This window comes from Enhydra lutris, unplaced genomic scaffold (genome assembly GCF_002288905.1).
Source record: "Enhydra lutris kenyoni isolate GAN:26980312 unplaced genomic scaffold, ASM228890v2 scaffoldscaffold13, whole genome shotgun sequence".
Classification (NCBI taxonomy): Eukaryota; Metazoa; Chordata; class Mammalia; order Carnivora; family Mustelidae; genus Enhydra; species Enhydra lutris.
Window position 1 is genome coordinate 51,988,471 of NW_019154097.1, and position 20,329 is coordinate 52,008,799.

Here is a 20,329-nt window from a genome sequence, read left to right on the forward strand (position 1 = left end):
CCAGGTCTTGTCCATAGTGCTTGCGTTGGTTTGCACTCTGAGCAGTGTGCAGCAGTGCACTGGTCACCCGCCTCACCGACAAAAGATGTTGTTAAACTTGGTTTTTACCGTGTGGTTTATTGTTTGCTTATGCTATTCTTTGCTATTCAAAAGTGTTTCTATATACTTATCTTTTCACTTATTCCTTCTGCACTTTGAGTCAGATTCAAGAAAGCTTCCCTTATATTTTCTAGTATTTGTTTGGTTTCCTTTTTTTGTATTTAGCTTTCTCGTGGATTTTAAATTTACTCTGAGGTACCTTTTTAAACTACTAAACTGTAACTGAAGAGATGATTATTCATAATCGAGTTCTTTTATGTCCATGGAAATGAATGCTAAATGTTTGTGGCAGCTTTGCTAACTTTGTATCTGCTTGTATTATTTTTGTTCTTCAGCATGAAGACTTTTTGCTTGCCCTCCAGATGAATGAAGAACAGTATCAAAAGGTAGTTTGAAATCTCACTAATTCATTTATTCTGGGTATTTACATGACCTGTTTTCTTTATCACATTTCCTGGTGGCAAATTGGTGTCCGTGTGACTCCCTGTTCATCTGCTGGGTTTATGGTTCAGCCAGCTTACTGTGGATGCTTGAACCGTGATGGGTGCTCCTGATCCCAGACTGGATCAGAATTGAAGCACAGATGACGACATAGTTGTCTCTCTTAAAAAAAAAAAAAATCAAAAATTTCCTAGAATCCATCGAATAGACTTTTAAAGGAAAATTCAGAATTCTGGTGCCAAAAAGTTAGAAGGAAAAGATGTGGTGTTTAACCTTAGGACCAGGTGGCTCTTGTCCACTCTCTGCCATCCTCACCCTGAGGCCTTTTCTAGCATGGTGGGGATGGCCTGGGGGCTGGGTCTGTCTCTGCCAGTGAGAAGAGCTGGTTTGCTGGTGCTCACAGTACTGGGGGTTGCTGCTCTAGCTGGCTTTGTGGTCCAGTGAGATACAGTGTGGGTTGAGACACAACCCCCTTACACACCTGCTTTCTAACAGGGAGAACAGAGTCCAACTTCAGCGGCTTTTTGGGATGACATCCTTTATGCCACTTCCTGACTCTCACAGTCCTCTTACCATCTGAGTATAGATGTTACAGTTCTACTGACACCATGGAGCTCATGATCAGATCACTTTATACAAAGGATGACTCCAAAGAATAAAAACCCATGAAAATTCTCACTGTCTTTAGTTATATATTGATATTTGTACTAGCACCTCAAGCTAGATTTGCAGAGCCAAAAACAGCTCTTCGTTGTCTTACGGCTTCTAGAGGTGACTTCTGACCTCAGCGTGTGTTTGGGAATGGGGGAATATGAAATCTAGCTGCCCCTCTGCCTCAGTGCTTAGCATCTCCTGTGTCTCCAACGGCCCACAGGACGGCCAGCTGATTGAGTGCCGCTGTTGCTACGGGGAGTTTCCATTCGAGGAGCTCACTCAGTGTGCAGATGCTCACTTGTTCTGCAAAGAATGTCTCATCAGATACGCCCAAGAGGCGGTCTTTGGATCTGGAAAGGTAAGACTCAACAGAATATGTCCGCATACACAGGAAATGTTCACAGAGTATGAGACCCCATCTATAGACGAGTGTAAATGCCTCGTGGAATTGCCCTTTCTGGGGAGAAGTGGAGCTTTTGAGACATGCTGGTAAGTGTGTGATTCCTAGACAATGCCTGGCTGGTGTGATTGTGTTGGTTGTAAAGCAGAGCAGATTTCTTCTTGGAATGGCACTGTTCCTCTGTTCCCTCATGCCTACTCCAGGAGCACCGCGACTTCTTTACTCATCGAACCTTTTTTTTTTTTAAAGATTTTATTTATTTATTTGACAGACAGATCACAAGTAGGCAGAGAGGCAGGCAGAGAGAGGAGGAAGCAGGCTCCCTGCTAAGCAGAGAGTCCGACGTGGGGCTCGATCCCAGGACCCTGAGATCATGACCTGAGCCAAAGGTAGAGGCTTAACCCACTGAGCCACCCAGGAGCCCCACTCATCGAACCTTTTTGTAATAAAAATGAGATCCTTACAGCTGTTTGAATGAGAGTGCATTGTTGGACTTTTTTTACACAAAATTTTTAAAGGATTTTATACTTGTAGTTAAATGAATAATTATTGGGATGCCTGGCTGGTTCAGTCAGAATAGCATGTGACTCTTCATTTGGGGGTCATGAGTTCAAGCCCCACGTTGGGTGTAGGGACTACTTAAATAAGTGAACTTTAAAAACAGACAAAAAAAGAACTAGAAGCTTTTTAAAAAGCAACTGTCCAAGATCATATTTCTCTGTCCGAAGTTAGTGTCTGTTGATACCAGCATAACATAATACGAAAAGGTGTTTTGTTTTGTGTTAAGGAATGCTTGAAAACCAGAATTACTTTTCATAAATAACTGACCAGTAATCATTCAACATCAGTTATGCTAAAGTCAGTTGCAGTTTTAGTGAAGAATGGAGTAACCATTAAGAGCAGAATAATTGTTTCCCAGAGATGTCCCCATCCTCATCCCAGAAGCTGTGGTTAGTTACCTTCCTTGACAGAGGAGAATTAATTAAGGTTGCTAGTCGGGTGGCCTTGAAATGGGGAGAGTATCCTGGATTATCTAGGTGGCCCAATGTAATCACAAGCATCCTTAAAAATGGATGAGAGAGGCAGAAGAGGAAGTGAGACTGATGTGGCATGGGAAGGACATCTGCTGATGGCTTTTGAAGATGACGGCCAGCGCTCACTGGGGCAGCTGTCCTGGAGGTTGTCTTCCTTTTTCTTGGAAGAGTTAGTCCCTTGACTCTATCTGATGGGGTTAGGATCAAGACAGAGACTTTTCACACAATCTCCTTGGATTTAGTCTGTATTCCTGTCCCCTCTTCTATCACTCGCCTTCTGCCTTCCTCGAGGTCTACACGTCCAGCCTTTTTAGAGTCTCTGGAGGAAATCAACTCACTTCTCACAAATACCACCTTTTCAGAGACTGCACAATGACCTTCCTTGTTGCTCTGCACCTTACTGTGATTCGGACTGATAGAGGCCCTCTGGTGCTGTTTCATAGATGGACTTTGTGGGGTTTTATCACGGTCTCCTTGTTGTGAGCATGGCCTCTTTCTTAACCACTGTTTGCTTCCTGTTGAGGGATGCATTAAACCCTGAGGCTTTTGTTTTTCTAAAAATTTGGTTGAGTTTTTTTTCTTTCCTTCTTTCTTTTTTAATTTTACCTTTTTTTTTTTTTTGCCTCCTGCCCTTATAATTCCAGTCAGAACTCAGCTGCATGGAAGGCAGTTGCACATGTTCGTTCCCAACCAGTGAGCTGGAGAAGGTGCTTCCCCAGACCATCCTGTATAAATACTACGAGCGGAAAGCCGAAGAAGAAGTTGCCGCAGCTTACGCCGATGAGCTTGTCAGGTGAGTTCTCAGAATTGGAGAGTGTTGTCTGTCACCTCATTCTCCATTATGAAGACTGCCTGAACACTTTCATTAGACAGTGAAAATGTCTAACAAAGCTGGATTTTCCAGGTCTTCTGGTCTTCTGAGCAATAAGGGGATAATTTTATTAATGGGAAAATCCACATTTCACATTTTTACTCACATTCCTTGGTATCTCTTAATCACTTAGCTTATAGGTACAGTCCTTACACATTGGGTTGGAGGGTGGAGGAGGGGTGACACGGGCAAGGAGTTCTCACAGAGGTAGGGGTCTATGTTTATTGAGCGGTTTGCATTGAGGCAGGACCCAAAATGGCACCTGCATTTCCTGGCAAGAGCCAGCACAAAGGAGATCCTCGGTCTGTGTTTTAATTAAAAATAAGGAGATAAGGCTGTCCAAGTTAAACTCTATTTTAAAAAAGAAGTAAGAACAACAACAAAAATAAATAAATAAATAAATAAAACTCTATGTTTTATGGAATCAATCTAATATTCTGAGTAATATTCCTTCTGCTGTTTTGATTGTAGGTGCCCCTCCTGCAGCTTTCCTGCTCTGTTGGACAGTGATGTGAAGAGGTTCAGTTGTCCCAATCCTCGCTGCCGGAAGGTAGGGAAGCATATTTTTTCCTAGATTTGTTTTCTAGATTTTGATGTTACAGATTACACTGATGGCCACGTTATCTGCTGGTTATCTGCCTTTTGACCTGTGAGAAGGATTTGTGTGCCTCTCCTTTTCATGAAAGCAAATGAAGTTTGGTACTTGGTGAATCATGGTTGACATGGTTGCAGAGATGGGGCCACCTGTGGAATTCCAGTCACCTGTTGGAGGCCTTCCTGTGAGGGCAAATGTTGTGATGTAAAATGTGAAGGGATAAAGGCCTCGGCATCATGATGGCATCTCTGTCGCATCTGGTAGATTATTCACTAACTGTTCTTATAAGAATTGATTGTGTTGGGTGCCAAAGCAGTCCAGTCATTTTGCTGCTGAAAATCTTCTTTTTAACTAGACTTCACTGTGAGCTAAGAACATCTTCAAATGTGTCAGCTATTTACAAGCCACTTAGAGTTTTTAAATGTCTAGCATCAACCTAGACAAGTATGTTTTAAGCCATTTTCCTAAAACAGCATGATCAGGGTGCCTGGGTGGCTCAGTCGGTGAAGCGTCTGCCTTCGGCTCAGGTCGTGATCTCAGAGTCCTGGGATCGAGCCCTGCGTCGTCGGGCTCCCTGCTCAGCAGGGCATCTGCTTCTCTCTCCCTCAACCCCCTTTCCTGCCTGTGCTCATGCGCTCTTTCAAATAAATAAATAAGATCTTTAAAAAGAAAATAGCATGACCAGAGTTGAACATTATAATATCTCTTCCTTGTTGCGGGAGTGAAGAAATGAAAGTAGTCATTGGGAAAGGAGAAAGAAACCAAACTAATGGACTAAATTTTATTCCTTTTGTTTTCAGCATTCACATTTCTTTGTAAAACCTGAGTGTATTCTTAGAACTTACGTGTCCCCACCCTAAGGCTGTTGTATAACAATTGTCCCAACAGTCTCTGGCTTTTGGAACTAAGTGGAGACCCTGACTGCCATGTGTGCCCCCCGAGCGCCCAGCACTGGAATGCCTGGGGAGGCAGTAGCCAAGGAAAGGAAGGGGAGAGTGGGGGGAAAGTGGGCATGCTGGAATGTTGTAGGTCCGAAGATCAGTAGTCCCGAAGGCTCACAAGCTGGGTGGGGCCAGGTTATGCAGGTCTTGAATACCAGTCTGAGGTGGTGGAGGGGGGAACGACGGGGGTGCTGAGATACCAGGGAGAGCTCTTTGGCTGTTGTAGGCCAGGTCAGAGACTCCCGTCACTGCCGCCTCCTGTGGAGTCTCCATGAATTGCTAAGATGGAGCTGGGAACTACATTTCCTTTGAGAATTCCAAATTAGACTCTCCCAATAAAACTGCTCATAGACAATTTGGAAAGCCAAAGAGAAGCTGAGGTCAGTATTCTCCGGAGACAGTAACAGGCAGTCTTATGGGCATATGTGAGTCTGAAACAGTGTCCTGTTAGTGTCTTCAGAACTTCAACCTGCGAAGTGAGTGAAAGTGTCTGAAGCAGAAACATCAAATATTCAATGTCCTCTCCGTGAAAGGGATATACATATCTTCTTGAACTTGGAGGTGGCCATGTAGCTTCTTTTGGTCAATGAAATGTCAATGTGGATGAAGTCAGTCACTTGGAGAAAAAGTGGTAAAAACATGATTTGGGGTGATGTCAACAAGTAAGCAGCCCCAGACCTTCGTTCCCCAGCCCCCTACAGATACACTGATCGATAGTACACAGACCAGCTCCCTTTATGAGAAACTTAGAAACCAATTAAGAGGCTCCTGCATTCCAGACATTGCAGAGCTGGCTCCCTTGAAGCCTGTAGGAAAATTCATGAAACTCACTTGCCAGAGACCCATCTGCACATACAGGAAACCCCTAAATCCTAGCTTCCCCCCGGAGGGAAGGAGAGGGAAGACTCGAACATAATCTAGCGTTCAGACTTCTTGAGCAGCTACCCGGGGGCTGGCTTTGGTCTTTCGTGACCCTAAGCATTGACAGGAAGGGGCACCAGGTTGGAGATTGCTGAGAACAAAGGCAGCATTTTATTTATTTACTTATTTAAGTAAGCTCTATACCCAACATGGGGCTTGAACTCAAGACCCAGAAATCCAAGAGTCACATGTTCTACTGACTGAGGTGCCAGGTGCCCCCAAAGGCAACATTTTAAGCTGACATACACTTGCTCACCACTGCCCTTCCCCTCAGTTTAGTGTGCAAAGAATTGGAGAAAACCCCCAACTCCTTGCTTCTGCCTGAAGAGGGAAAGAGCTGAAGCATAGGTCCGGTGTTCTGACTTTGGGAGGGCTAACTAAAGGGCTGGTTATTGTCTCAACTGACTCACCGCACTGACAGGACCCAGCGGACCCTAGATGCCTGAAACACCAGAGCTGGGAGGCTCGCTGCTGCCCCAGAGGACCCACGGTTCAGACAGAGACAGCGGTTGATATGGTTTGACAGCTTCTCCCTTGGAGAAGGGAAGAGTGGAGTGCACACCCAGTGTTCTCGCTTCTTGGGGGAGGAGGTTTTTGAAGGAACTGGTTTCTCTTGCCCGCCTCAGCACGGATGAGACCCACCGCGCTCTAGATAACTGGGGGCTGCTGAAGACAAAAAGAAGGTGGATTGCTCATAGCAGTCCTGCAGTACTGTAGGCAGACACCAGAGATTTATAAATATTTATAAAGGATTTATAAAAGAGATTTATAAGCTCCTGAAAATAAGCTAGCAAAACTTCTCTAATTGGGAATTTACATTTGTTAAGTCCAGAGAAGACACATCCGAAGTAAAGGTTCCCAGAATCTCTAGCTAGGTTGACTGGTAAAGGTCTTTCCCTATGCAAAGCCGGGGACCATTTCTTCAAATGTGTGGATCCTGCCACAAAGCAACAAGGCACAGGAAGAAATATGATCCAACCAAAGGAACAGAGTAGATATCCAGAAAGGACACTAAAGAAAAGGAGGTATGTGAATTACCTGACAATTTGAAATTATCTAGCCAGAAGAACAGAAAGGAAAAAAAGAATGAAGAATAAGGAAAGCTTGAGGCACCAGTGGGAGGGACATGATTAAGTGAATCAGTGTGTGTGCTGTAAGAGTTTCGGGAGAAGAGAGAAAGAGACAGCTTGTTTGAAAAAATCAGAGCCTAAAACTTCTACAGTCTGGGAAAGGAAAATGGATATCCAGATTCAAGAAGCCAAATAGGCCCCAATTGAAATGAACCCACACGGTATAAGGGAGAGTTAATATTGTTAAAATGTCCTACCTGCCCAATGCCACTTAACAGATCTAATCACAATTCCTATGAAAATCCCAGCTGCTTTTTTTGAAGAAACAGAAAAAACAATCCGAAAATTCGTATAAGCCAAAAACAGTCTTGAGAAAGAACAAAGCCAGAGGCCTCATACTTCGCTGGCTTCAAAGCATAGTACATAGTTATAGTAACCAAAACAGAATGGTACTGGCATGAAGACAGACCTGCGAACCAGTGAACTGAACAAAGAGCCCAGAAGGAAGCCCATACCTGTGCAGTCCGGGGCATCAAGATTACACAGTGGGAAAGGTCGTTCTGCTCCACAAATGGTGCCAGACAAACTGACTGACTGCCTGTAGAAACACCACAAAGATCAACTCAAAACAGAATAAAAACTGAAACATACAATCTAAAATTCCTGGAAGAAAACATACGAAGCTTCCTAATACTGGTTTTTGCAAGGATTTCGTGGATATAACGAAGGCACAGACAACAAAAACCAAAATAGACCAATAGGACTGCATCAGACTGAAAATCCTTTGCACAGCAAAGGAAACCATCAACAGTGAAAAGGTAGCCTGTGGAATGGGAGAAAGTATTTCCAAAGTATTTCTCTGATAAAGTGTTAATATCCGTAATACACAGGAATTCCTATAACTCAGTAACAGTCAGAAATAAGTTAATTAAAAAATGGGCAAAGGATTCAAATAGACATTTCTTCAAAGAGGACACGCATATGGTCAGCAGGTATATGAAAAGGCACTGAGCATCACTCGTTGTTCAGGAGATGCAAATCAGAGCCACAGTGAGGTCGTCTCATATCTACTAGGAATGCTCACTGACACAAAAAGTGGAAAAAGGAAATAGTGTTGATAAGGATGTGAAGAAATTGAAATCGTTGTACATTGCTGATGAAAATGTAAAGCAGTACATCCCCTATGGAAACTAAAAATTAAAAATAAGGGCAGCTGGCTGGCTCCGTTGGTAGAACGTGTGACTCTTGATCTCACGGTGGTAAATGCCAGCCCCACATTAGGCGTGCAGATCACTTAGAAATAAAAATCTTGGGGCACCTGCATAACTTAGTTGGTTAAGCATCCGATTCTTGATCTCAGCTTCTATCTTGATCTCAGGGTTGTGAGTTCAAGCCCCACATTGGGCTCCACACTGGGTGTAGAGGTGGGGAGGAGGGGGTGGTAAATAAATAAAATCTTTTTTTTTTTTTTTTTTTTTTTTTTTTTTTTTTTTAATTAAAAAATATAAGTACCGGGACGCCTGGGTGGCTCAGTTGGTTAAGCAGCTGCCTTCGGCTCAGGTCATGATCCCAGCGTCCTGGGATCGAGTCCCACATCGGGCTCCTTGCTCGTCAGGGAACCTGCTTCTCCCTCTGCCTCTGTCTGCCTGTGCTCGCTCTCTCCCTCTCTCTCTCTGACAAATAAATAAATAAAATCTTTAAAATATATATATATATATATATATAAGTACCATACAATCTAGTGATCCTACTTCTGACTATTTGTCCATTGAAAACGGGATCTTGAAGAGCTGTTTGTGCTCTCGTTCATTACGTTATTGTTCACAGTAGGCAAGACATAAAAGCGGCATGTCTATCCATGGCTGAATGGCTACAGGAAGTATCTTTCCGTACAATGGAATAGTAGTCAGGATTTTGAAAGAAAGAAGTCCTGTCATGCTACAACATGGGTGAACCTTGAGAACATGATGCTAGTGAGATAAGCCTATCACAGCAAGACAAATTCTGTGTGATCCCACTTACTGCAGGTAGTAGTCACTCACAGAAGCCGGAAAGAGAATGGTGGTTGCCAGGGGCTAGGGGAGGCGGGAACAGGGAACTGCCATGCAATGGCTGTGAAATTTCGGTCACCTAGGATGCAAAACTTCCCGAGATGTGCTTTACACCAGTGCATATGTAGTTAGCAGTACTGTACTGTACACTTTCAGATTTGTTCATAGGGTAGATTTCGTGTATTATGGTTTTTTTTTTTTTAACCCAATGAAAAAGAGAGCTAATGATTCATTGTCCCTTCCTTCTGCCAAGATGGACAGGTAGAAGTAAGTCTCTGTTTGGAGCTACTGAAGTTGGAGTTGGTTCCAACAGCATAACCTAGCGTCTCCTGACTGGTACAGATCTTGAAAACCAAAACAGATGATGGGGGTGGAGAAAAGGAACAGATTTGAAAGATAATGGGGAGATAGGATTCGAAGGACACACTCTGGCTGGAGGGGTAGGGAGAAGTCCAGATGACTCACTTCTCTGGTTTGGGTGGTAAGTGGGTGATGATGCTATTCACACATAGTTGCCAATCGAGTAGACGAAGAGGGGCACCTGAGTGGCTCAGTTAGCTGAGCATCAGACACTTGATTTTGGCTCAGGTCATGATCTCGAGGTCATGAGATTCTGTCCCATGTTGGGCTCCACACTGGGCCTGGAGCCTGTTTAGGATTCTCTCCCCTCCCCTCTCTTAGAAAAAGGAAAACAAGAATAGAAAAAGACTCCAGGAGAGAAGGTTGGTCGATTCTGTTTTAGACATTTAGAGTTTTGAGGCTGGAGGTGAGGTGTTCAGTTTGTATATGTTTGCCTGACACATAGTAGGTGCTCAGTAATTACTTAGAAAGTGATTGGAGTCAGGAACATGAGGCAAGATCTAGACTAGAGGAAAATTCTGTAGTCAAGAATAAGAAGCATTGGAAGGAGGGAGCCCTGGGGACAGGGAACACATAGGGGAGCACGGAAAGCCTGAGGCAGGCCATCTAAGAAGTAGGTTACAGGAGTTAGAGAATGGTGACAGCATTTTGCTGTAGTCTCATCAAATTCATAGATGAGTTTAGGGAAATAATTATCTTTAAAGTGAGTCCTGATAGGTTCAAAGCATGTATTTACATTTTTTCAGATCATTTTATGTCCCTTAGTAATGTTTTCCAGTAAAGAGAATGCATCATAAGGCTTTCTCAATGACAGTGTGCTTCAGAACTTGACTCTCCCTGCATATGAGAGCGTCCACGTTCTGGACAATTTCCACCTTCGGGTAATGTCTGCAGAGTTTGGCCCACTATAGAAAAAGTAAGAACTGTCTCTTGGGAACCTGAGGCAGAGACAGCAGGTTGGGAAGTTCCTGCCCTGTTCTTCACTGGGGAAGGGAGAGAAAGCTTACAATTAGGTCTAAAGTGGTCCCTCCTTACTCGCCACTATGGAGAGTCACCACTAGGTGGCACTGACACTCCATGAGAAATGGTTTTCCTCTTGAGCAGTTTAGAAGTATGTCAGTCAGCAAGACTGTGTCTCGTAAACAGAATTCTTTTAGGCTCAGTACCAAAGCAAACCACTGTGTGCATTTGGAATTTAATATCAGAGATGTCAGTGTTTTTAGAACCTGTGCTTTTACCTTTTTCACTTAAATTAATTCCCCTTATGATATCGTTTCTTTTCAGCTAGGTGGCTAAACCAGCCGTTAATCCTTGTGGATTGCTTATGTTTAAGAAATGAGCCACAAACTGATTTTTGGCCCATGTGAGACAAAGGGCATCTGCTTCCTCATTGCAGTGTCTTTGCCAGTAATCTAAACTCCGGTTAGATTTCCAGGAACTTGTCACTCTGAGATGAGGCGTTTATATTAATGCATTATCTAGAGGCGGGCTTGAATGCCTGGAATCATTCCTCTAAAATCCCTGAAGAGAATAAGATACTGTATCTTTGATGAAATGGGGAGAGAGTCTTTGTTTCATTGATATGATGGAATGCTTTTGTCAAGGCCCTCAGCGCCCTGTGTGTTTGCAGATAAAGGATTCATCGGTTTGTTTTCAGCATGGTGCTTTAGGAATGAATTGAATGTGTTTGGTGTGGGACTGCAGAGTGTCAGATAAAAGGAGATTTGAAAATGATGCATTTGGAATATTTATTCTGAGGGTCAGAATTTCCCTGTTGAGTCTTTCTGTACTTTTCCAGAATCCTAGCTTTGCTCCATAAATTCAGAGTTTTGTACGTAGAGCTTTCCAGAAAGGTAGCCAAAGCTAGAAGGTGGAGGTTTAAGACTATTCATGAAGTCAGTGCCAAGGGAGGGAGCCCTATCAGGTGGCAAGACTTTAGTCGAAGAACTGTGAAGGACCCCTGGCTGGGTGTTCCGTAGTGAAACCAAGAGGGTGAGCGTGGCTGGACAATCACACGTCTTTTCCTGGTGTGACTTGTACTTGTTTTCCTGTGTCTTTCTCACCTTTCTTTTCTGTGTTTCTCGTCTCTTCCGTACTCCTCTTTTTCTACTGTTTCCAGGCCCCATCCTGTCCTTTGTAGCATTCAGTGTTATTGACTCCACGGCAGTGAAATAGAACCAGAATTCACATCTGCAGTGAACCAGTTTGTTGCTAAAAAACCAGCATCTGCGGCCGCCTACCGTAGCTGGATGGTTGCGTGAAGAGAATGTAAATGAGCCTGGACCAGCTGTCAGTGCCAGGGCAGCTCCAGCTGTGACAGTGGACGCTTGGCACTTACTAGCACCACTATAATTTGAGGCCCAGCCAGTCAGCTGACTCCTGTGCTGAGCACAGGCGTTTACATTTATCTAGATCGGAATGAAGCTTGATCCTCTTGTTCTCACTATCAGGGAAGATCTTTATTTAGGAAGTTATGTTGACAAGAACCGAATGTTTGGGTAACAAAAGGATTTTTTAAGTCCCAGAGTAAGTGCTCATTCTCTGGCGTGGAAGTCCAGGCTTCATTATGCAAGTCCACAAAAGAAGTGGGGTGAGGTGGGATGGGAATTCCCTCCCGGGGGTTTGGCATGCCCCTGCTCACAAGGTGAGTCACTTCCTTCAGAGCCGGAGGGTTCCAGGGAATATTTTAAGACCGCAGGCTGCGTGGCATGCAGGCATGTTGGGTAGGTGCCTTTCAGGGCTCTCAGCTCCCGGCGTTTCCCCCAGCCACCCTAAAAAGTGACCTCTGAGGTGTGGAGTGGAGGGACAGTATTTACCCAATGATGAGAACCCAGAGGGAGGCCTCCCTGCCTCAGACACAGTCCCAGAGTAGATCTCAAGCAGCATCCCTGTGGGTGCCCTCCCGTCAATCCTGGAGCAGAGCTGGCATCGTGGCAGTGAGGTTTCAGGATCTAACTCTGTTTTTAACTTAATATTTTTGTTATTTTCTAGTTTTTAAAATTCCTCGTAGCAAACGGCTACAGTGTTTGTATTCATCATCGGCTTCTGGATCCTTGGAAGATTTTGGTCGACAATTACCCTTCATTACTTAACATCTTCACACATCTAACACTGTGACTAGAGAGCCTGGTTCTTTCAGTGGATGTGCGTGTGTGCGTGTGTGTGTGTGTGTGTGTTCCCAAGAAGAATAAAAACAACAAAAGGCAAATATTGTTTACCTTTTTTCCTATACTGCCTTCCCAGTAAGAGTCATATAAAATGCGGTGTCTGCTGTCGTTTGCAGCACTTACCTGAAAAGGAGAAAGAGATCTACTCAAGGGGGAGGAAAGGTAAAATGTATACATGGGAGAGGGGTGCGCCTGGCAGGCTCAGTCAGTAGAGCTTGCGACTCTTGGTCTTGGGGTTGTGAGTTCAGTCCCCATGTTGGGTATAGAGGTTGCTCAAAAATACAAAATCTTGGGGTGCCTGGGTGGCTCAGTCCTTAAGCGTCTGCCTTGGGCTCAGGTCATGATCCCTGGGATCATGTCCTGTGTCCGGCTCCCTGCTCTGCTTCTCCCTCTGCCCCTCCTCCCACTCATTCTCTCAATCCCTCTCTCTCAAATAAATAAAAATCTTTATACATACACGTATACATACGTGTATACACACAGGTTAAACAGAAAAGCTAATATAAACAAAACGGGGTTTTTTTCGTTTCCCCTTGGTCCTGTGGGAGTAGTTTTTATTCCTATATTTAATCTTTTCTGTCCCTTGACACTGGGCACTGAGCAGTGAAAACAACTGCCTCCCCTTTCTGGCCTGCCTTCGAGGAGGCTGAGAGGATGGTGAGCAGACACTGGCAGGACAGCAGGGTGGCCCCTCCAGTAGGCCGGGGCAGCCCTCATACTTCTACCCTGGGAACTCGGGTCGGCGCTGCCTCTCCAGCACGCAGAGGAGCGCATTTCAGAGCCCAGGTGGTCCAGGCAGGCTGAGCTGTCAGTGTGGACTTGGGTATTCGCCCATTTCCTTGACACGCACCCCCACCCCACCCCACCCAGGAGGTGGGCATGACTCTGCCTTGTCCCCAGAGAGCATTCCGGGACTTCATTTCTCACCCGGGGAAGCTGCTCTAGATGCTTAAAATGTTGCCACCTTTCAGGAGACAAATCACAGAACTCTCCGTTCCAAATGAAGAGGCTTTGTGTTCCTCTTCCATCAGCAGTGCTTGGAACACACACTTGTGCTGGGCTTTATTAGGAAGTTCGGAATTTGGAGAGTTCTCTGGAAGACCGCCGTGTGAGAAGCATTCGCTGGCGTGCGGCTCTGGACCCAGCACTGAGCTGGGCGCGCCGTGAAGCCGCAGATAGTGAGGCGCCCGTGGCAACCGCCTGCGCTGCGGCTCAGAAGACAGCCTGGCGTCCCGGAGAAGACAAGGGATTTTGCCGTTAAACCGGCTCAGGCTTTCGTTCCAGCTCTTCTGCTTCTTGGCTTTGTGACTTAGGGTAAATACGCCCCCTCCCTGAGCCACATTATTTAAATCTGTAAAATGAGACCGGTTGCACCTACCTCACAGACCTCTGGGGAGAAGTCAGTGTCGTGTTGAGTGTGTCTCAAGGCGGGGGCGGGGGAGTAAGCGGGGACTGCACCAGCTCCGGTGCATGGCACGTCTTGGGTCAGGAAACGAGCTGCCACACAGGGAAGGTGGAGACTGACGCCAGCAGTGCGCGCAGGTGAGGAATTCCTAGAAAGGAGGAAATTGTCCCATATTTCTAAACTCTCCCTCAAGAGTGTGGAATTCCCCTAAGGTGGGCAGATGTAAAGTCCCATTAGGGACCAAAAGATGACTTCTTGCATACCTTAGCTTCTCAAATCACGTACTCAGAAAACTACTTTCTCACTAGCGCGCCACAGTGGAAAGAGGATAGGTTTTTTTAAGCTAAATTTTGTGCTGATATGTTCTGTAAGAAATGACTACTGTTGCTTTAGCCCGCGTTGTTCAAGTTCAGAGAAGAACCCGTGCTTCTGTGGGGAGATCGTGTCCTGATGAAGGCCACCTGTGCCCTACGAGTCTCAGTTTTTGGTCCACAGCACTGCTGTGTCCCTCCTTTTAGGTTTCTCGTTGATTTTTTTTTTTTTTTTTAATCCCTTTCTGAAAGGATTGGCATTTCAGGGAATATTTCAAGAGATGAGTGTAGGAAGGACCTAGAAAAACAATAGTTTGTTTTGCTAGAGAACCCAGAATTAGTCACGTTGAAGATAAAAATCCATGGTTTGTCTCCACACGGGTTATGTTTTTTGTCTTTTTTTTTTTTTTTAAGATTTTATTTATTTATTTGACAGACAGAGATCACAAGTAGGCAGAGAGGCAGGCAGAGAGAGAGGTGGAGGCAGGCTCCCTGCGGAGCAGAGAGCCCGATGCAGGGCTCAATCCCAGGACCCTGGGATCATGACCTGAGCTGAAGGCAGAGGCTTAACCCACTGAGCCACCCAGGCGCTCCTGTGGTTTGTTTTTTTTTTTTTTAAGATTTTATTTATTTATTTGACAGAGATCACAAGTAGGCAGAGAGGCAGGCAGAGAGAGAGAGAAGGAAACAGGCTCCCCACTGAGCAGAGAGCCCAATGCGGGACTTGATCCCAGGACCCCGAGATCATGACCTGAGCCAAAGGCAGAGGCTTTAACCCACTGAGCCACCCAGGCGCCCCTGTTTTTTGTCTTCTTGGTAGGTACAGATCTTTGAGTCTTGACGACCCCACCCACCCACAGTTTGGCAGTCAGGCCCGGAAGTCAGGGCTGCTCACAGTTTCACTGTCCTTGTAGTGAAAGGACATACCTCCTTTCTCTTTTGTTGTTTGGGTTTCTGCTAAGATATGTTGTCTGTGGTATGGAAAGAGACTGTGAATTTTTAACAGACTTGGATGGACATGTTATTAAAGCTGACCCTTTCTCCTGGTTTCTGTGGCCACCATGAGCCATTGCTTATCAGACTCACCACAGCCTAGCCCTGTTCACAAACCATATGGGGATCAACAGCTCTGAGTGCCTATCTTTCTGGAAACCACAGTTATTTGTTTAGTGCCTTCATATGTTTTGTTAAAATAACTTAATGGTTTTCTTGTGTGTGCCTGTGGCCTCATCAAAGGAGAGACACATTTTGATTCAAAGTCTTTAGAAATCTTACGTTAAAAATCCCTCAAGAATTGATGTCTACAAAGTATCTTTTTATAGTCATTTGCCTTCTTTTTGTCTTTCCACTAATTGTGTGACCAGGTGGCAACATTTTAATTTAATTCATTTTACTGGTTCTCATTGCAGTGTCCTTGGAGGAGTGTGCCTGCGTCACACGTGCATGTGTGTGCATCGCGTGTGCGTGTGCGTGTGTGTGGTATGCACGTGTGTGTCGGAGCACAGAGCCTTCATGTGCCCTCTTTGCGTTCTCAGCACAGAGCACTGCAGGGCTTCCACTCTTGCAGGTAGAAGAGAAATTGTTGCTATGGTAATAGCACAGGCATGAAAACACCCCATCTCCCTGTGGGTGTATGTGTCAGGGAGGAGGAATGTGGGCAAGGGAAACAGGAGCAAAGACGAATGCTTAAAGCACAGAGCGGAGCTGTCGCAGGGTGGAATTTCTCATGTGTACTGTTGGATTCAAGGTCATTTTCCTATTGCTGGGTAGTGCCTGACCAGTGTAAATGGCGTTTGACTGTTCAGTGTCCTCCCTGACTTGGAGGCAAACATATAGAGAATGAGGAGGGCCTCTTTGACCCCCGCGGCTGCATGGCCCTCTCCCAGACCACAATTAGAAATGCATGTCTGTATCTGTGGGCCAGTTTACTGTTCCGAGTGAGATTAACTGCGCGAACGCAGAGCCCACTGCCCTTTGTCTCCACGGTAACAGGCTCGGGAGCCAGCCCTGCCATTTCTTGAGAGCGAATGGCAGCTGTGTGCTCTGTATCTGCACCACATACCAGTGCTCCTTGAGAAAACGACCTTGGCGACTAGAATCAGCTCTGACAAACTGAGTCCAGCCTGCCAAGGTCAGGGTAAGAAGCACAGCCTCGGCTCCTGTGCCGTTCTGTCAGAAAGAGCAAAGGCGGTCCCGGTCCTGTGAGGTGGGGGTTTGGCACCTTCAACAGGCAGATGTTGACAGGCCTGCCAGTGGAGCTCTTACCAGTGGCGTCTTTCGGGGACTTTCTGCTCCTTGTCTGCGCAATTACAGCTAGCGGGGGACATGAGGAACCAAATCCAGGGCTGCCTTACTTGGTATTAGGTGGTTCTAGGTGTGATTTGGGTATAGCTGGCTGGTGTTAAGAGTCCTTGTCTTTTAGAGATACAAACTGAAATGCTTATAAATGAAATGATACGTCATCTGAGATTTGCTTTAAAATTATACTGGGCAGGGGCGCCTGAGTGGCTCAGTGGGTTAAAGCCTCTGCCTCAGCTCAGGTCATGATCCCAGGGTCCTGGGATCGAGCCCCGCATGGGGCTCTCTGCTCCGTGGAGAGCCTGCTTCCTCCTCTCTCTCTGCCTGCCTCTCTGCCTGCCTCTCTGCCTACCTCTCTGCCTACTTGTGATCTCTGTCTGTCAAATAAATAAATAAAATGTTTAAAATAAAATAAAATTATACTGGGCAGGGGTGCCTGAGTGGCTCAGTGGGTTAAGCCTCTGCCTTTGGCTCGGGTCATGATCTCAGGGTCCTGGGATCGAGCCCCGCATCAGGCTCTCTGCTCAGCAGGGAGCCTGCTTCCCCCTCTCTCTCTGTCTGCCTCTCTGCCTACTTGTGATCTCTTTCTGTCAAATAAATAAATAAAATCTTTAAAAAAATAAATAAAATACAATTATGCTGGGCAAAAAAAAAAAAATTACACTGGGCAGGGATGCCTGGGTGGTTCAGTCATTAAGCGTCTGCCTTCGGCTCAGGTCATGACCCCAGAGTCCTGGATGGAACCCCGTATCAGGCTCCCTGCTCAACAGGAAGCCTGCTTCTCCCTCTCTCAGTCCCCCTGCTTGTGTTCCCCTTCTCACTGTCTCTCTCTGTCAAATAGGTAAATAAAAATCTTTATAAAAAATAAAATAAAATTACACTGAGCAAGAGAAGATGGGAGAGTAGGTGGGGTACAAAAAGCTAATTGGCCTTGAGTTGATAATTATTAAACCTGAGGGATGGGTATGTGGGGACCCATCACTCATGTTTATTGCTTACACTTTTATATATTTAAAAAGTTAATTTTTAAAACATCATATTGAGAAAAAACCTAGTTTCACTTGACTTTTCTATATTTGTGTTCTTACCTACTTTGTTGCTTTGAAGGCATCTCACTTTGGGGAACTGCAAAGATCTGTACTTAGATGTCCAATTCTCTGGCATGGTCACTTTTTTAAGAGACGAGAGAAATTTGTTACATAATAGGAAAATGTTAACAGCTCTTTGTGGGAAGATGAAAGGGCTGGTCATCTTGGAGGAGGGAAGGCTGTGTCTGTCTGTCTGTCTGTCTATGGTTTCTGTATTTGTACAAGATTCTTCTGTAGGAGTGGTCATGACTTGGTGTTTTCCAGCTTCCCTGAGAAAAAAAGACTTCAGCTACCCCGAAGGAAATCCAGAACGGATCACTAGACCATAATATAACCAGTGAAACAGGGTCTAGGAACCTGTGCCAAGGCCCTGTTGGAGGCTTTTGGACAGCTTTGGATAGGCTTTCTCTGGAATGACTTCCAGCATATGATGTAGCTTCGAGGCCGGAGAAGAGACCAGATGACCTTTTGAGTTTCCTTCCAGTCCAAAGTCCCTGGTTTCCAATACTGAGGGTTTTCAAACTGGTGTTTGTATTTGCTTTCCAAAGAGAAATAGTCTAAGAGTTTCTCAGATCAAATCCCTATAGCCTCATAAAAGCACTTTTCAGTTTTATTTCATCAGAAATTCATATGAGAAGAGCGTTTTAAGTTTTAAAAGTTCCCTATACCTGAGAAGCTGATTGAGATTCTAGCCCAAAGAGAGTGATGTAGGCCACAATTTTTTCTTCTCTTATCTTTGACTGCAGTTTGTCCTTTCCACTTCTTCTCCCCTCTTCAGTGAGATTTTGCTGTTCCAGACATCTCCAGTTGCCATAATCCTCTTGGCTCCCCAGCCCTCTCACCTCCCATAAAAGCCTCTTCCTCTTCTCTCCCGAGGCTGGCGCCCACTCTGACCTCCCCTTAGCTCTCACAGCATGGCTCTTCTCTCCAGGCAGACTCCCTGCCCCTGAGCCCTCTGTCACCATGGACCTGTCTGCTGTGCAGCGCTTCCTTCTCCCCTGCATTCTTCCCTTGGACTCACACCTTCCTACAACTTTGGCCTTGCTTTCTTAGCTGCTCCCTCAGCATAGGCTTACACCAGCACAGGCTGGTTGGCTTTGATTGGAATTTGGTCATTCATTCAGATTTTTATGGAGTATTGCTATGCCTCAAGAAATACACAATAGGCAGCAACAGTCCTACCCTGAGATCTGGGTCAAGGGAAGCCAACTCCTTGTGCAGACAGCTAAATAGTGAGATGTAATGGGAACCGCTGGAGAAAGAGGGAGGGAGGGGACAGTCATTTTCATTGGACGCAGTCTGGAAACACTTTGTGAAGAGCTGGATCTTGGCCTGACAGAGTCTTTTTTTTTTTTTTTTTTTAAGATTTTATCTATTAATTTTACAGACAGAGATCACAGGTAGAGAGGGAGGCAGGGAGAGAGAGAGGAGGAAGCAGGCAGAAAGCCTGATGTGGGACTCAATCCCAGGACCCCGAGACCATGACCTGAGCAGAAGGCAGAGGGTTAACCCACTGAGCCACCGAGGGGCCCTTGGCCTGACAGAGTCTTAACGGGACCTGATAGGTGCAGGTAGACCAGTATTCCCAGCCTGGGAGTGGCGCAGACAGAGCTATTCAGGGGTCAACCAGTAGATGTGTGTGACAGGAGAAAGTCGACTAGGAGGATGGATGGACTCCAGCTCAAAAAGGGCTCTACAAAGTAGAGGCCTGACTCTGATTCTGGACACACCAGGGAGCTATTGCAAGCCTGATGTAGAGATGGTGTGATCAAAGTGCTAGTGGGAGCATCCTGTACAGCCACAAAAGAGGGCATGGGGGGTGGGGAGAGATGGGGGGGTGGGTGGCAGCGGGTGGTGCCTGGAACATCTGGTTGTTTCTGGTGACCTAGCAGCCTGAGACCTGGGGATACACAGTGCTCTTGTGGTCCTTGGTTAACAAAACGTCTAGTCCCAAAGCCCATTTGTGCAGTGCTGTGGACGTTTGCTAGCGTTCTTTTACCCTTCTCCAGGAGGCCTCGGTGGGAGTGAATTGGCCTAAAGAAACACCAGTCTTGGGATACCTGGGTGGCTCACTTAGTTAAGCGTCTGCCTTCGGCTTAGGTCATGATCCCAGGGTCCTGGGACCCAGTTCCTTGTCAGCGGGGAGCCTGCTTCTCCCTTTGCCTGCTGCTCCCCATCTGTGCACTCAAGCACATGCTCTCTCTCGCCCACACTGACAGGTAAAATAAATATAATCTTCCAAAAAAAAAAAAAAAAGAAGAGAAACACCAGTCTTCTGAGGGCTGATTGAGGGGCCAGAGGGGAGAGGCAGCCGGTCCAAGGCTAGCAGTGGATCCTGGGCGTACACATGCAGGAGGCCGGCTGGCGCTGGAGCACACACACCACCCACGCCCCCGTTGGAAGAGGAGGGAGGTAGAGGGGATGCTGTGGTGGAGGGGTCTGGAGTCCTGGCTACCGGAAAACCGGACATTTGGCCTCTCATTTAGAGGCTACTACTTTGCTCCAGTTCCATGGCCAACGTGGTTTTCTTAATCCTTGGGTGCTTTAAATATGGAAGAAACCATGTAACCATCACAAGCTTTTTCCCACCCATTTAAAAAAAGGCTTGTTTTCCAGCCGAAAG

The 20,329-nt window shown here is 45.8% G+C and overlaps 1 protein-coding gene across 3 annotated transcripts in view; it reads left to right on the forward strand.

Annotated features, from left to right (window-relative positions):
• The window catches only part of LOC111145640 (ring finger protein 216), a 143,133-nt gene that overhangs the window by 54,150 nt on the left and 68,654 nt on the right, over positions 1 to 20,329 (forward strand). For all 3 annotated transcript variants that reach the window (XM_022500688.1, XM_022500687.1, XM_022500689.1), the window contains exons 10-13: positions 435 to 485; positions 1,415 to 1,552; positions 3,273 to 3,421; positions 3,971 to 4,049. In XM_022500688.1, the coding sequence (XP_022356396.1) occupies positions 435 to 485; positions 1,415 to 1,552; positions 3,273 to 3,421; positions 3,971 to 4,049 (417 nt within the window). The remainder of the gene's footprint in view (positions 1 to 434; positions 486 to 1,414; positions 1,553 to 3,272; positions 3,422 to 3,970; positions 4,050 to 20,329) is intronic.